The 15680-nt window shown below is 36.0% G+C and overlaps 1 protein-coding gene across 1 annotated transcript in view; it reads left to right on the top strand.

The window, feature by feature from the left end:
- Window positions 1-15680, top strand: part of HMCN1 (hemicentin 1) — a 498146-nt gene that overhangs the window by 284402 nt on the left and 198064 nt on the right. Inside the window, exons 25-31 of the mRNA XM_045983171.1 lie at window positions 404-499; window positions 2989-3183; window positions 4213-4343; window positions 4710-4857; window positions 6055-6181; window positions 6958-7112; window positions 15250-15528. Of these exons, the coding sequence (XP_045839127.1) occupies window positions 404-499; window positions 2989-3183; window positions 4213-4343; window positions 4710-4857; window positions 6055-6181; window positions 6958-7112; window positions 15250-15528 (1131 nt within the window). The remainder of the gene's footprint in view (window positions 1-403; window positions 500-2988; window positions 3184-4212; window positions 4344-4709; window positions 4858-6054; window positions 6182-6957; window positions 7113-15249; window positions 15529-15680) is intronic.

The raw sequence follows: 15680 nt of genomic DNA, 5'->3' as shown, positions 1-15680 counted from the left end.
AGGATCGGGTGATGCTCTCTGCAATTGTCTACTTTAAAGATTTTATTTATTTGAGAAAGAGAGAGAGAATCCCATACAGACTCTGCGCTGAGCACAGAGCCCAACACAGTCTCATGACCCTGGGATCAGGAAGCCAAAATCAAGAGTCGGTCTATTAACTGGCTGCCCCCTCCAGGCACCCTGTATCTTGTCTTCTCTAGCAAAGTATTTGACCATAAATTTGTAGTAGTTTGATAAATGTACTGCATAGCCTGAGGTAGCTATGTCTAGCAGCTAGAAGTATGTGTCATATTAGGAAGAGAGGAAAGATAACAGTTCACCAGTGTAGCTGGTTGATGGTGCTGCAGGAGAGTTTGGTATTGTTTAAGGAAAGCCTTCGATAATGCATTTATTGTTCTAATAGAACCGCCTACACTGGAAGACCTAGAACCTCCATATAACACCCCATTCCAAGAAAGAGTGGCCAGTGAACGCATTGCATTTCCATGTCCTGCAAAAGGTAGGTAGTCCCTGGACATACGGACATTAGCATAATGTTATATTATTTCAGAATTCTCTATTGAACCCAAAACATCTTTATGAAAAGATCCACTTGTTAGTCCTTGTTACAACATGCGGGCATTCATCTTTCCTTTAAATAACCCCTCTTTGAATAGTTTTTTTCCCTCACTGGTATTTTATCTACTTCAATGGAAAAACCTCTGTTCTTCTAAGCTTGTCTTATCTATCATGTTTCCCATGTAGTTCTTGCTCCTTCCTGTTAATTCTTAGTTCATTTGGTCTTGATAAGATTTCTCATTAAAATGTAACAGTTAGAGCTATTCAGAATTTTTTGCACTTATCTCACACAGAAGTATAAATTAAGACTAACCCCTGATACTGCTCTTCTGAAAACCTCTTTTCTTAGATTTACCCTCTACTGGTAATCCTAAAGGCAGGTTCTACCTTGGTACTCTGAGGCTTATCCAAACTCCTTTTACCTTCGCGAATTTCTGGGGTTTCTGTCCCACCATGTTTCCTGGCAGGAAACTCTTATTCTCTCTCCTCAAGGGGGTAGGAAAGAGGCGTTGTCACTCTCACCCTTGGGACGCCAGTGGGTGGTTCAGAACGTCCTCCCTTTCACATATGCTTTCATCCACAGTGACTCAGATGTGTTTGCAGCAGTTCTGGCAAAGTCCACATGGTATTCTTTCCATCACCTCCCTGCAGTTGGTACCGTCAGTGCTCCCACAAGGGCCCCTTGGCGATTGTTCCTGGAGGCAGCGGCAGAGGAAGGGCCTCACGGCTCTTCCTGTTTCTGTAGCAAAGTTTTGCATCTCTCTACAGGAGCTCTCACCAATGATTATTTTCTAGCAGCATTACTAGAGAACTTTAATGAGCTTTTCACATATCAAAATTATTACCGGTAACTATCCCCATAGTGGTGAAGAAGGAGACAAGGCCTGGAGAAGAGACCCTTTGAAGGGTTTCAAGTCGGTATTTGAGTACTCACTGCTTCTGGATCCCTACCACTGGCACTGCTGCCCTTTGCTCTCTGTTGGATCCCCGACTCCAAGGCTGGCTGGACTTCCCTTTTCCCTGCTGTTTTGACTTCCCTATTCCACTTGAAAAACCACCTCTTGGGTTCGCCATTTTCACCTGGGATATAATTCTTAGGTTCATTTAAAGTAGCTAGATGCCTTCCTTCTCTTGTGCGACAAGTCTCATCTTATATATGACGGTTCTACCATTTATAAGTTAAAGAGACTACAACTTCTTTTGCTCATTCATTTAATTTTTCATTCATTCACTCAACAAGTATTCATTGAGAAGTCTGATTGAAATGCATAAAGGAGTGAGTGGGATGTGAAGAAATGAGGCAACGATTATACCCCTTTTTTCTTCGAAAACATGGACACCTGCAGTCCATCAGCTCACCTTCTCTTTCTCATCTTCACTGTTAGTGCAATGAAATAGGCCAATCTTTTTTGTTTTATTTTTTTTCTCATAAGTACAACTTTCATAGTCACTCTCAAAATTCCTTAACTCAACTTGAGTTTAGCCTTAGTGACATGTTCTATATATTCTGCTGTTCTTTTGTATTTGTCTTGGATTATATGCCAAAACTTTAATATTTTTATTATCCTTTAATATAAGATTATTAACAATGTCATATAAACACATTAAATATCCTTTTTATTTTTATAGGTATTACGTAAATTTTGAAAATACTTAGACTAGTGCCTGATACATTATTTGCTAAGTAAATACATTCTTAATGCAGAATTAATGTTTGTCTATTTCCGTTATGTACTTTTGGCTCTATTACATACTTCAAGATGGTTTTATCACTTCTACTCAGCAGCACATCACTTCCACTAACTCATAAATAAATCTAGGAAATCAGTCCTGTCCTCCGCTTTCCCAGTTTTCTTTTCAGTATAAAAAATCAAGAATTGTTCCTATTGTCCTATGTTTAACAGCATGAGATCACAAAATGTGTCAGTAGTAGAAGTTCCTCGTCTCTAGGGTATCTGGGCTATTTAAAGTGTGACTTATAGAGCATCGCTTCTGTACTTATGACTACTTCGTTGGGCAATCTTTATGTTGTGTTCCTGTGATAGCCTCTTACTTTTTGTTCTTCATTTATTTTTATCCCCAAACTCTCTTCACTTGATCAATATAGTTTTTTCTCCATTAATTATAATGATCTCACACAAGAAAATGCTTTGGTTTGCTTACTGTCTTCTGAAAGTCTTAATAAAGACAACTAGCTCAAACTCTACCCTAGAGATCATAGATCTGTTAAGACTGATCAGGAATTAGAGGCATTAAGTACCATAATCTCTTTGAAATTTCATGCCAGGAGAAATATCTTGAAAGTAGCATGGTACCTTAGGGTACCTTATAGTTATAACAAAATTTTTGTTTCTCCTAAGTGTATTTGAGATTTAATAATGATTCCTGGTTTTATTATAGAATATCACAAAACTCTGATTTCTTGTTTAGGTACACCCAAACCAACTATCAAATGGATATGGAATGGTAGAGAGCTGACAGGCAGAGAGCCTGGTATTTCTATCTTGGAAGATGGCACATTGTTGGTCATTGCTTCTGTTACACCCTCTGACAATGGGGAGTATATCTGTGTGGCCGTCAATGAAGCTGGAACCACAGAAAAAAAATATAACCTCAAAGTCCATGGTAAACATAGATAAAATACCAAAATCATACGGTTGAATATGTGACATTTTCTAATTATTATATATGTAAGTTATTCTTTCAATGTAGTATTATTTAAAATTAATGTGAATTGAATGTTATCAAACAAGAAATTGATAATCTGATTGCATTCATTACTTGATTGATTTCAAATTTTATGTAATTTTTTTATTGTGACTTTATTTAAAATTCAGGTGGCAGAATAGTCAGAAGTCTCATGATCTAAGCTAAGCTATGTTCTTATCTCCCCAACAACAGAGAAATTTATTAAGTTGTGTGTGTGCATGTTTTTATTTCCCAGAAATATTTTATACATAGCAAGGAAATATGAATATATATCTTATTCTCTTTTTATGTATAAAAATGTACATGTATAAGAGACTATTACATCCATTATGCCACATCTTGTCTATTTTACTAAAATATCCATCTTTGGAATTATTCATTATTCCTAATTCTTATTTATACTGATCTAGCTTCCACTGTATGGGTATGCCATGATTTCCTTAACCTTCATCTATTAATGATGAAAATTCAGGTGTTACCAATTATTTGTCATTACAAGTAATGCTTTAATGAAATAGTTGTACATTTGTACATCAGTCAAAGGTTATATTCATTTGAAAAGTTCACGGATATTGGCTTCCGTAGACTCTTGGCGACATGCGCTACCATCAGCAAAGTAGCGACCCCCTCGCATGACTTAATTAAGACCCTAGAAGTTTACATTTTGAGTGGTATGTGGAATAACTAGTTCCGCCCTTAAATTTATCCGAAGTTTCATCCTCACTTCAAAACTCTGAACTGATAATTAAAGTAAAACTTTAAGAAGAGTTATTTATAAATATATTGGTCAAGATTTTCATTTTGTGTTAGGCATGTGCTTGAATATGACCAGCCTTTCTAGCTATCAGGTATCTTAGAATTTGCTTTCTAAAGGCCTGTGTAAAGAAACTTCATAAGTAATATTTATTACAAAATTATCTAGCCATGACTCCTCTCTTTTTGCAGTTCCTCCAGTAATTAAAGATAAAGAACAAATAACAAATGTATCCGTGCTGGTCAATCATCTGACCAATCTCTTTTGCGAAGTTGAAGGTACGCCTTCTCCCATCATTATGTGGTACAAAGATGAAGTTCAGGTAAGTGAAGACATCAGGATATGCGTAATTCCTTGCCGCTGCCTCTGAAATAAATCATTCAAATGTGACTTTCCAGGGTGCCCGGGTGGCTCAGTGGGTTAAGGCCTCTGCCTTCAGCTCAGGTCATGATCCCAGGGTTCTGGGATCGAGCCCCACATCGGGCTCTCTGCTCAGCAGGGAGCCTGCTTCCTCCTCTCTCTCTCTGCCTGCTTCTCTGCCTACTTCTCATCTCTGTCCGTCAAATAAATAAAATCTTTTAAAAAAAGTGACTTTCCTATTAATAATGATATAAAGCTTCCATGTCAATTACTAGTTGTACATCTGTGTGAGGACTGGAAATAACACTGCCCGTTTTGGCCTTTGAAGGTGACTGAAAGCAGCACTATTCAGATCGTGAACAATGGGAAGATATTAAAGCTCTTCAGAGTCGCTCCGGAGGACGCAGGAAGCTATTCCTGTAAAGCAGTTAATGTTGCAGGCACTTCTCAGAAGTATTTTAACATCGAGGTGTTAGGTAAGGGAAACAGTCTTTTAAGAACCTACAATTTACAGAGGCATTTCTTATAATAGGATGGTGCTGACAGTTATGAAAGAACAAAGAGCTTAAGAAATTGGTAAGAGAAATACTATTTATTTGACTCTTTCATTATTTTTGTTTTTAATATTGGTTACCTAGAATCCTCTGATACAGAATATTTTAAGTTATTATTTATCATAGAGATGTCTGTGAATATTTGGTCCTATCTTACATGTAAAATAATAAATTACTGCTCTTGTTGATTTCTCCCATTCCCGTGGTCAGGAAGTTCTCTGGGAAGTAACTATATGGGATGATGCAGAGTAAAACTCACTAATGCTCTCAACACTAGAGGCTGCTAGGTTGTAACTTGAGCTGGAGAAAGTAGCAAATGCACCTTTCCCTGCATTCTGATGAACTCTTACAACTTAATCACCTCTGCCCTGATCATAATTGAGAGAGGAAGATTCTGAGTGAGGGTTGAAGAATTGGGATATAATGCATTTTGATCATTTTAAGGGTGCTCATAAATTTAAAGTTTTGTAATTTTAGTTTATGAAATTCTATTTGCTAATCTTGTGATAAAATGACTTCCTTCCTTTTCAGTATTTTATTCATCCAAATGGGCATATGTTTCTAAGTCTAGGGTGGAAATGAAGTCTGGGAATGACGCTACATTGAAATAACCATTTTTAAGCTGCTTCAGCATAAAAATAATCCCTCTCATTAATCTTCGCAGAGACTGAAATACTTTGCATTTCCTCTACCAAAAGTATTCTTATTATATTTACATACAGGCTATGAAAAACAAACTATTTTTTTTCATTAGTCACATTATCATGATTTCTCTTGGCATTCATTTACTTTGAATTCTGTATACTGATGACTCCCAAATTTTTATCTCCAGCTCAGACTTCTTCTGTGAGCTCTCAGAATATATATCTCATCTTCTCCACAGTATCTTGACTTGAATGTCTTAGGGGCATATCAAACAGAAATAAGATTTTAATATTCAAAATAAAATATCACACAATAATACCTTTTTATATTGCATCCATGGACCCACCCAAATGCTAAATTTAAATATATTAAAATCTTATTGAAATATTGTAGAAATCAAAAATAATCTGTTCTTCCTCCCTCCACCCTTTTTGGGAAGTCATAGATTTTCACGACAAAATGTCTTTGTTCAAGTCCCACCCACCATAATAGGTGCCGGCTCTCCAAATGAAGTCTCTGTTGTCCTCAACCGTGACATCACCCTTGAATGCCAAGTCAAAGGCACACCCTTCCCCGTTATTCACTGGTTCAAGGATGGCAAGTGAGTACCCTTTTTCTATTTGTTGCAAGGGTCCGACTGATAGGAAATAGATGTGAAAATGCTTGTGGGTGTTCTCCCTTTCAGTTATTTTAAACACGTAGATATTATTAAATGACCATGAAGGAAAAACAATATTGTTTTGAATAATATTGTTCAAAAACTGGTCTCAAAGTCGTGTAATACCTTTCATTCTTATGAATTATATGACTTTATAAGTGCTGCGAATTTATTTTAGAAACACAGAGGTTAGAAACACAGAGAACTCAAATTTATATTATTACACTAAATATTGTGCCCTACAACTAAGAATAAAAACTGAAAACTGGAAGACTTAAATGCAGAGATAATTTTGCCTTTACATGGAACTATTTGAATTATGAGAAAAAAATTTTTTCTGACATGATGAATACTTAGGCTGGTTCTCTAAAGGTAGAAAAAGAAACAATCACAGAAGAGGAGTAGATACTTCCCAGACTTCACATTCAAGGCCGACTGAGGTTTGCCCACACTGACATGGTTGCAGTAATCTGTATTACTTGTGAGAGCTTAGTTTTTACAACATGGTCACAGGTCGAGTATTATCATGGGTTTTGAGAGCAAGTGTCTAAGACTTAAGTAGCAAAGAGAAGAGATTTGGATTGTATAGAGTAAAGTGTGCAACCATGTATAAGTAAAGTATGTAGACTTTTTAAGTTTGTTGTGACCAACAAGAGAGGAAACACAGGAAAATGAAATGAAATGAAAATGGACCCACAGAATAACATTTATTTTTTTAGGCCTTTATTTTTAGAAGATCCTAACATTGAACTTCTAGACAGAGGACAAGTTCTGCATTTAAAGAATGCACGAAGAAGTGACAAAGGACGCTACCAGTGTGCTGCGTCCAGTGGGGCTGGCAAACAAGCCAAGGACATAAAACTGATTGTCTATAGTAAGTGTGGTTTTCTTACGTTTTCTGTTATTATCAGTTCTCACTATAAATTGAAATGGGAGGGGGCGCCTAAATGGGTCAATCGGTTAAGTGTCTGATTCTTAATTTTGGCTCAAGTCATGATCTCAGGGTCGTGAGTTATGCACTCAGGTGTGTGCACGCTCTCTCTCTTTCAAAAAAAAAAGTTGAAAATAAGAATTTAATGTTAACTGTTCTTTTATTCAATGCTGAATAATTTGGAATGCTACTTACTTTAGAAGAAAGAGGCTGTCTTCTGTGTTTTGGACTAGAACATTGCATCCAGTTTTAATGCATTTTGTCACAAAGTAAGGAGAGTGCTGGTGATTTTCAGTTCATGTCACTCAAGAAGGAAGGTATTTCCTAATTGATTAATAGATAATAAACCAAATGTGTATATCTTTAAAAGGGTTAAAAGAAAAAAAAAACAACTTCTAAAAAGAGTTGAGATGCATGAATTGAATGAAGCCAGTGGTATGCAAACCATTCAACTCTTCTCTTTTCATACCATCTTGGCCTTTATTCTGACTACAAGGAGATATTTTAAATGCCTTATGTTTGTGCTGCTCTGCTCTCCCAGCTAAATCCCCACCAGAAGACTTAGCCGTCATTTCACTAAAAGTCCCAATATCCCCTGAGGAAGGTGAATTCCAATTTTCTTAAAAACACTTAGAGTTGTGGGAAGGCACAAGAATATTATGTTTCAGGCACAAAGAACTACCCAACAGAAAGGAACAGAACTCAGTAGGCCAGTCATGCTTATTGTGGTTCTACTTACTGCACTAATTTCTGTCCCTCCAGAGTGAATGATACTCAAGAAATTTTAGATACTTTAGGAATCTCACCTCTTTATGGAATCTTCCCAATCCAAGCAATCAGCCAATCACTATTATATTGTCTGAGTTTATTTTCTTTGTAATACATATCAATGTCTGGTAAGTTACTGCTTAATTCTGGGTTTATTTACCTACTTGCTGTTTGTCTCCAAGGAAGCTGAACTTCACAAGAGCAGGGCCTTGTTTTGCTGGTTCCCTACTTTGATTAGCTCTCAAGAAATGTTTGCTGAATGAAAGAGTAGTCTAGTGATACACTGTCCAATATGGTAACCACTAGCCACAGGAGGCTCTTGAGCCCTGGAAATGTGGCTGGTCCAAACTGACACAAGCTATAAGTATAAAATATAGACCAGATGTCAAAGACTTATTATGAAAATATAATGTAAGATATCTAATTAATGCTTTCACATTGATAACATCTGAAATGATGGTATTTGTATATACTGGGCTAAGTAAGATTCATTATGAAAACTAATTTCCTCTGTTTATATTCAAATTTTTTAACATGGCTACTAGAAAAACTTGTTTTATATATATGGTTAGCATTATATTTATTTTTTTAATTTTATTTTTTTGTTTTATTTGTTTTTATACTTTTTAGCATGTTCAGTTAGCCAGCATATAGTACATCATAAGTTTTTGTTGTAGTGTAGCATTATACTTCTATTGGATAGCACTGGTCTAGTCATTAATAAGAACTTGTGCTTCTGAGACAGGTGGGTGAGTTGAGATCCAGCTTCTTTCACTCACTAGCTTTGTGACTTTGGACACATTACCCAGCCCTTTGATCTTCAGTTTCCTCATCCGTAAAATGGGGATAATAATAGCACCTACTTAATACTTTTATTGTGAGGATCAAAAGTTAGACATCTTACTGGGTTACTTGGCTTATAGTAAGAGTTTAATAAATAATATTTGTTTTTCGTTATTTACTTGGTGATTGTATTGTCTTACTAGCTTGATTTTTATATAACTTCACTAAATTTGAAATTTCCCTTTTTAAATGTTAGTGTCTTTATATAAAGTTTGAATAGCTCTCTCGAATCAAGGAGATTTTATTTAATGCATGCTTTTAAACCATTTCTATCTATAAATAGAAACCTTGGAAGAATTCAGTCATGAAAAGACATGCCCTCCAAAAAAGAGTAACATTACTGAAAGATTGGCGATCCTGAATCCAAGTTAAACAAAAGTGTTATTGCTACCCCTCGCCTCCTACCAGGACCCGACATTTAAATAATAGGTGCAAATTTTCTCCTAAGCTTTTGAGTAGTCTTTACGTTGTTGTATTATTGCCAGGATCTATGATGAATACATTTTGGTGATTCAGTAAGACACCTATTTCCATAGGACTTGGGTTCTTATATTTCAGATCCTCTCGTTCACTCTGTATGGTGCCCTCAAGCACCCAGAAGAGAGGGATCTATAGTGATTAAATTTTGTAGGATTGTCTGAGATAAAAGGCATTATAACACTGTGAAGTTCTGAGTATTATAATTCAGGAATAGTGCATTTCCTTTCTCGCAAGCTTGTCTGCACTTCCAAGTGGATAATCTAAAGCTTATGTTATTTCACTTACGAAAATGAATTTATTCCTAAGAATGAATGAAACAGACAGCATCATTGGGCTAACCGTGAGGAATATTTATGTAGATTTCTGACTGAGAATGTGTTTCACACCACAGCTGATCGATTCATTTGTTTTCCTTATTTACATATTAACATGAGGGCAAAACAGGTGATGTACTTGAAAGGCAGAAATGCATGTGGTGTCTGAATAAGGAAAGAAATGGAGACAAAATGAGAGTGAAAAAGTAAGAGATGGCAGGGAAGAGGAGGGGGAAAGATGTGAGAGAAGGAAGGAAATAAAAGAGCTTTTAATATCCTATGGGGAGATTTTATAAACTGACAGCTATTAGTTCTGAGGCAAAGATTTTGAACCTGAGGTCCATGTTTGAGTTTAGGAAGTCTGAGAGCCTCTCCAAAGTACAAAAGTCTTTGACTACATATGTGCAGTGCATTTTAATGTGCAGTGTCTTCATAACCTTTATCTAGAACAACTTCCCTCAGACAGAAGTTCTCAGAAAAGCATATATGAATTAAATTGAAAAAGGAAGTGACATTTATTTATGTGACAAATTTCAGCTGTAGATGGTGTGTTGTTCTGATGTCAATCAGAAATGTTCCTTGAAAAAAAAGAAATGTTCTTTGAGTGATTTTTCTCAATTTCATAAATGCAGATTTTTTTTTTTTTTTAAATAGCCCCTTTTCAGTGCAATGATATTATGCCTTTGTAAAACAATCATGGAGAATAGGGACTTATTTAAACCTACATTCTTATTTTCATTAGTGTAGCATCTAACTAATTGCCAGCTGATTTAAGCAACTCGAGCCAGAAGTTCGATATGTGTTTCTAGATTAACATGTGACATAAGTAGCCTCAAAACCAAATTAAAATTTTAAATGTGAATAAAATGCTCTTCCTTAAGATTTCACAATGGTGACTTGAATTTGTATTAATTAGTTATCTTGGATTTGGCAAACTTTTTTATAAAGGGCAAAATAGTAAATATTTTGGATTTTGCAGACCATGAGACAAAATCAAGATTATTTTATTGGTACTTATGTTATGCCCCAATAATGGGTCCGTGATTAAAGTAGTGAGACTGATATAAAGCAAAGGTCAAGCAAAGCTTTATTTCGCGCCAAGCATCAAGAATCTAATCGACCGTTCGGGGACACACCTCTTACAAGAGAGGACGACCCTTCCCTGTTTCACAGACTAGCTTTTAAGGGCAAAGGCCATGCAGTCAGGCCTGGCCATGCACAGGTGACCAATGAGATTGTAACACACACAGGAAACTCCACAGTGATGCTAGGTGACCAATTGAATTACAGTTTACCCTATAGTAGACATTTGAACCAGCCTATTACACCTTGATTGGGATTGGTGCCCAAAGGGCAGGGCCTATACTCCTTGGTAACCAGGGAGACAGTATGCATTCCCCCACTGATTGGATGTCTCCACCTGGCCTGACCCACCCCTGTATTTGAGCTTTGTTACCTGAGGCTGGTTTCTGGGACTTGTCTCCAAGTAAATCCCCTGGGGGAAGGAGAGCAGGGACAGTTTCTAAATAGGTCCTTACATTTATATATCAAAGTAGAAATAAATTTCTGTTGTCTATTGATGAAATTCTTTTTTTCTGGTAATTTAAAAAATTATAATTTTTTAATATTATAAGTGTACTAATGAGAAGAATGAAATTCTTTTGGGAGGAGATAAAATTTTAATTAATTGAAGGCCAAAACTGATTGCAAATATTCATCTGTTAATGCTGATCTATAATGAAATCTTATGTATTTCACCTTGGAAAATGTCTTTTCATGCAGATATGTACTGTAAAATACCAATATAAGATTGCGAACATATCATTTTAATTGACCATATCCATTGCTTCGAAGACACTTACAGAATTCTCTTGATAATTAATTTTTAGCATACCATACCACAGATTAAATAATTCCAATTGAAAGTTGGATGGAAGGTCCTCATTCTCAGAGAGAACTGAACTTCGAGTGTAGACATTTCCTTTGTATTTGTATCAAGGTCTGACAAACATTGCTGAAACTGAAATTTGAGCACAAAAATATTTATTTATTTGACAGACGCAGACACAGTGAGAGAGGGAATACCAGCAGGGGAGTGGGAGAGGGAGAAGCAGGCATCCCGCCCTCTGAGCAGGGAGCCTGATGTGGGGCTTGATCCCAAAACACTGGGAACATAACCTGAGCCTAAGGCAGAAGCTTAACAACTGGGCCATCTAGGCACCCCTAAGTTTTGCATTTAAATGCTGTTTTGGTCTAGTAATTTTAGGTTGAATTATTAGGAAACATTATCAAGTTTATAGCAAAACTAGTTTCCCAAATCATTCATTGGTATTCAAGAATAATGTTTGAGGACAATTCTTTTCATTCAGAAAAAAATAGTCTCAGCCCTGAGCTCAAAAAATTAAAATATATTTACCACCATTAAGGCACTGAGTTGCTCTACGGTAGGAGGTGGGACAAGTCTTTATATTCAGTTTCTACTCGTAGGAAAATTTATGGAACTGATGATGTTGAAGTCCATAAGGGAAGGTAAAAGATCCCATGGATACTTCTGTTTATTAACATATGAATATTTTACACAGGGGGCTTGCTGATAAATAATGCAAGGAGTAGAGACTTTTAAAATCTTACTTTTAAAAAAAAAATGTTATTTATTTATTTGGCAGAGAGATAGATGTGAGAGAGGAAACAGAAGCGGGGACAATGGGAAAGGGACCTTGATGTGGGGCTTGATCCCAGGACCCTGGGATCATAACCTGAGCCTAAGGCAGGTGCTTAATGACTAAGTCACCCAGGCACCCCTAAAACCTTACCTTTTAATTAGCTTTGTAAATTTATCTAAGCCTTTTCCTGCCCTACACATATTTTTACCACCATCAGTGGCACTGTATCTTAGTAGATTCCACTTCGGGTTGTAATGAATTCGTATTTTGTTTTTTAACTTCTTTGAAAATATTTTTGTCTGTAGTCGTTCCATGCAGACTATTCTTAGAGACTAATTCTTCAGTTTCTTCAAACTTGGCCTTGATTCCTCAAACAAAAAGCAGTATCAGTAACATCTGCTAATTTGTCAGGGGCCAAGAATATTTTCAGAAAATTTGCCTTTAAAAATTAACTGTTAATGTTGTTCCCAGTGTTCTCTACTCTTCAAGCAATGATTCTCATGGAAAGGCCCATAATCTTAAAAAAGATTTAAGATTTCTCTGGACACATTTCTGTGACTACTGATTGTAATCATCCCTGATTTTAATTAAATTACTATCAGTAAATGGCTTTTCTTGCTTGGCAAATATATGAACCACTGAGAAACTTATTTTGATTGTAACCTCATTTTGACTTTTTGTTTTTGTGAAGAAGTTCTGTTATGAATCAGTCCATTTTACATTTTCTAATTTTTCCAACTGTTTTGAATTGGAAGTAACGTGACAAGTGCTTAGTCTAGTGGTGTTAGTGTTAGTGTATATTGTAATCTTTCAGAACAGCTATAGAATTATTACAACTAGAAAACAACAATGCTTCGCCACTTATTTATAACATAATAATCCACACTGTGTCGTGCTTTAAAAATGTGATGTTTTAAAGTCTTCTTTTCCTTCCTTCTTTTGATGTGAGAAGTATGCACTGATAATAAAAATGAAATAAAATATCATGGTATGGTGATATGCATGGCAGCTTGAAATGCTATTGAGTTATAACTGTCACTTAAATTTATGGTGAGCTGAGCAGCAGTGAGAAGCAATGAGAATATGTATTTGCTATTTTTTACAACTACCCTAACTCAGTTATTAGAGAGAGAAAATAACCATAGACAATCTGTAAACAAATGAGTGTGTCTATATCCCAATAAAATTTTATGGATACTCATTCAAATATCATCAAAAAAAATATCAAAAATTTTCACATGTCACAAAATATTATTAGTATTATTGATATTTTCCCAACCATTTAAAGATGTAAAAACTATTTTTAGCTCAGCATCTCCATGCCTTGCCTATGAACCATAGTTGGTTTCCCTGAGCTATATATTAAGCCACTTTATAAGAAAATTATTCCACCACCATGTTCACTTCATAGTATAGTAGATCTTTCCTTAAATTATGTGTGACCAAAAAAAAAAAAAAAAAAAAAAATGTAGGTGAGTGTTTGTCACTGTGAGCTAGTTCTAAGAATGATTATTAGAAAATATTAAGGTACTCTTATTCAGCACCCAGCTCTTATTTTCTAAAATCCTTTTTCACTAAAAGGGATCAGAGCGTCCTAGAGAAATGGTTAATCCTAAAGCTGGGACAGGAGATAGACAAGATGAGCCTGCCACATGCAGTAGGTCAGAAAGTCAGAAAGTAAGAAAGTATCAAAATAGTCAAATGACATGGATATGCCAAAGGAACAGGAACCAAAGAAATAGTTTCCACTGGTCAAAACTGAAACAATTTGAACAATGAATTTAATAAGGTAATATTAGATTATAACCCAAAGGATAAAATAAGTTTACATGAGTTCATATGATATAAATAAATTGTTGAATATGTGAATAAATTGGGGAGGAGAAACAAAATTATAGAGAATAATTCCAAATAAATTATGTACATATTCTCTCAAGAAGTAGAACATAACTCCCCATCCCATATGTATGGGCTGGAAAGAGTGATTCCTTCCCCAAAAAAGGGAAAAAGGAGAGCACTTTACAATGAAGAAATCTAGCCAAAGCTACTGCAACCAGATTACCAGTCGAGGTTAACATCATGAGAAGACGTGCTGATAATGTGTGCCTTTGATCTGATCTGATGCGAAAGTTATTTTACCTCTGTGATCGTCCTCTGAAAACAAATAACCCTAGCCCAGCCATAAGGAATACATTCTATAACATATCTTATTCTAAAATCAGGGTTTAATAAGATAATATTAAGGCACTTCCAATTCGGGCACATGGCTCTGGGTTTCTTTTAACCTTTTGCAATTACAGCGCAATCCTGGAATGACCACTGTCAGAAGTTGTAGCAGGGACTGAGCCGCTTGACTTGTTTTTCCAACAGCAGAGTTCTCATGTGGTGTGAGAAGCCAGGAAAGTGGTTGCTGAATTATGGAAGATACACATGTAGCCAATTAGATGAGTAAAGTTGAGTGAATGAACTCTTGGAAGCTAAAACAAACTAACAAACAAAACCCCCCAAAAAACCAACAACAACAAAACAAAACCCAGTAAGAAGCAAAAGTTAAAGCTTCCACAGCTATTTCCAGTAGCTGGTTCTGAAGGCACTTAGACCTTTTAGTACTTTGCGGGAAGAGGGCATGCAGTGGTCTCACATCTGACATTTTTTTGTTCCCTTGGGCTGATGTCAAATGTATCCTATCTGCTTTAAGTGGGGTTTTATTTTGTTTTGCTTTGTTTGTTAAACATAACTTTCTTAGTTACTGTCTTATGGTCTATTGGACTTAAATGAACCCCTGAAACTGAAACTCTGACTTTTTGCTTTAACTGAAATCTGAAACCAGGAGGAAGGTGATAAAGATTGAAAAGACAGGCAATTTATTGTCAGTAGATAAATCATTGACTTCCTAATGGTCTTTAATTCCTAAATACTTTAAATGCATTGTTTAAACATCTGCAGCATACAAGAATTTGATGTGGATGCTAAGGCTTAGAAAACTTGTTTCTGTTCTGAAATCCTTTATAGTTCCACCTAGTATTAAAGGAGGGAATGTCACCACAGAAATTTCAGCCTTGATCAACAGCATAATTAAACTGGAATGTGAAACGCGGGGACTGCCGATGCCTGCCATTTCTTGGTATAAGGATGGCCAACCCGTCATTTCCAGCTCCCAAGCACTTTATATTGATAAAGGACAATTTCTTCATATCCCTCGAGCACAGGTCTCTGATTCAGCAACATATACGTGTCATGCCACCAATGTTGCTGGAACTGCTGAAAAATCATTCCATGTGGATGTCTACGGTAAGGAGAAAACATGTGATTTCACCATATGCCTTTCTGTCTATGCTTTTTAATATGCCAACGTCTAATTCACTCACTAATAATGTCCTAGAGGGTTTCATTATTTTCAAAATGCATGGATAGGAATTGACAGAATTGTCCCATGATTTAGA

The sequence above is a fragment of the Meles meles genome, chromosome 17, assembly GCF_922984935.1.
Source record: "Meles meles chromosome 17, mMelMel3.1 paternal haplotype, whole genome shotgun sequence".
Taxonomy (NCBI): Eukaryota; Metazoa; Chordata; class Mammalia; order Carnivora; family Mustelidae; genus Meles; species Meles meles.
This window is presented reverse-complemented; position numbering and strand designations above follow the sequence as displayed.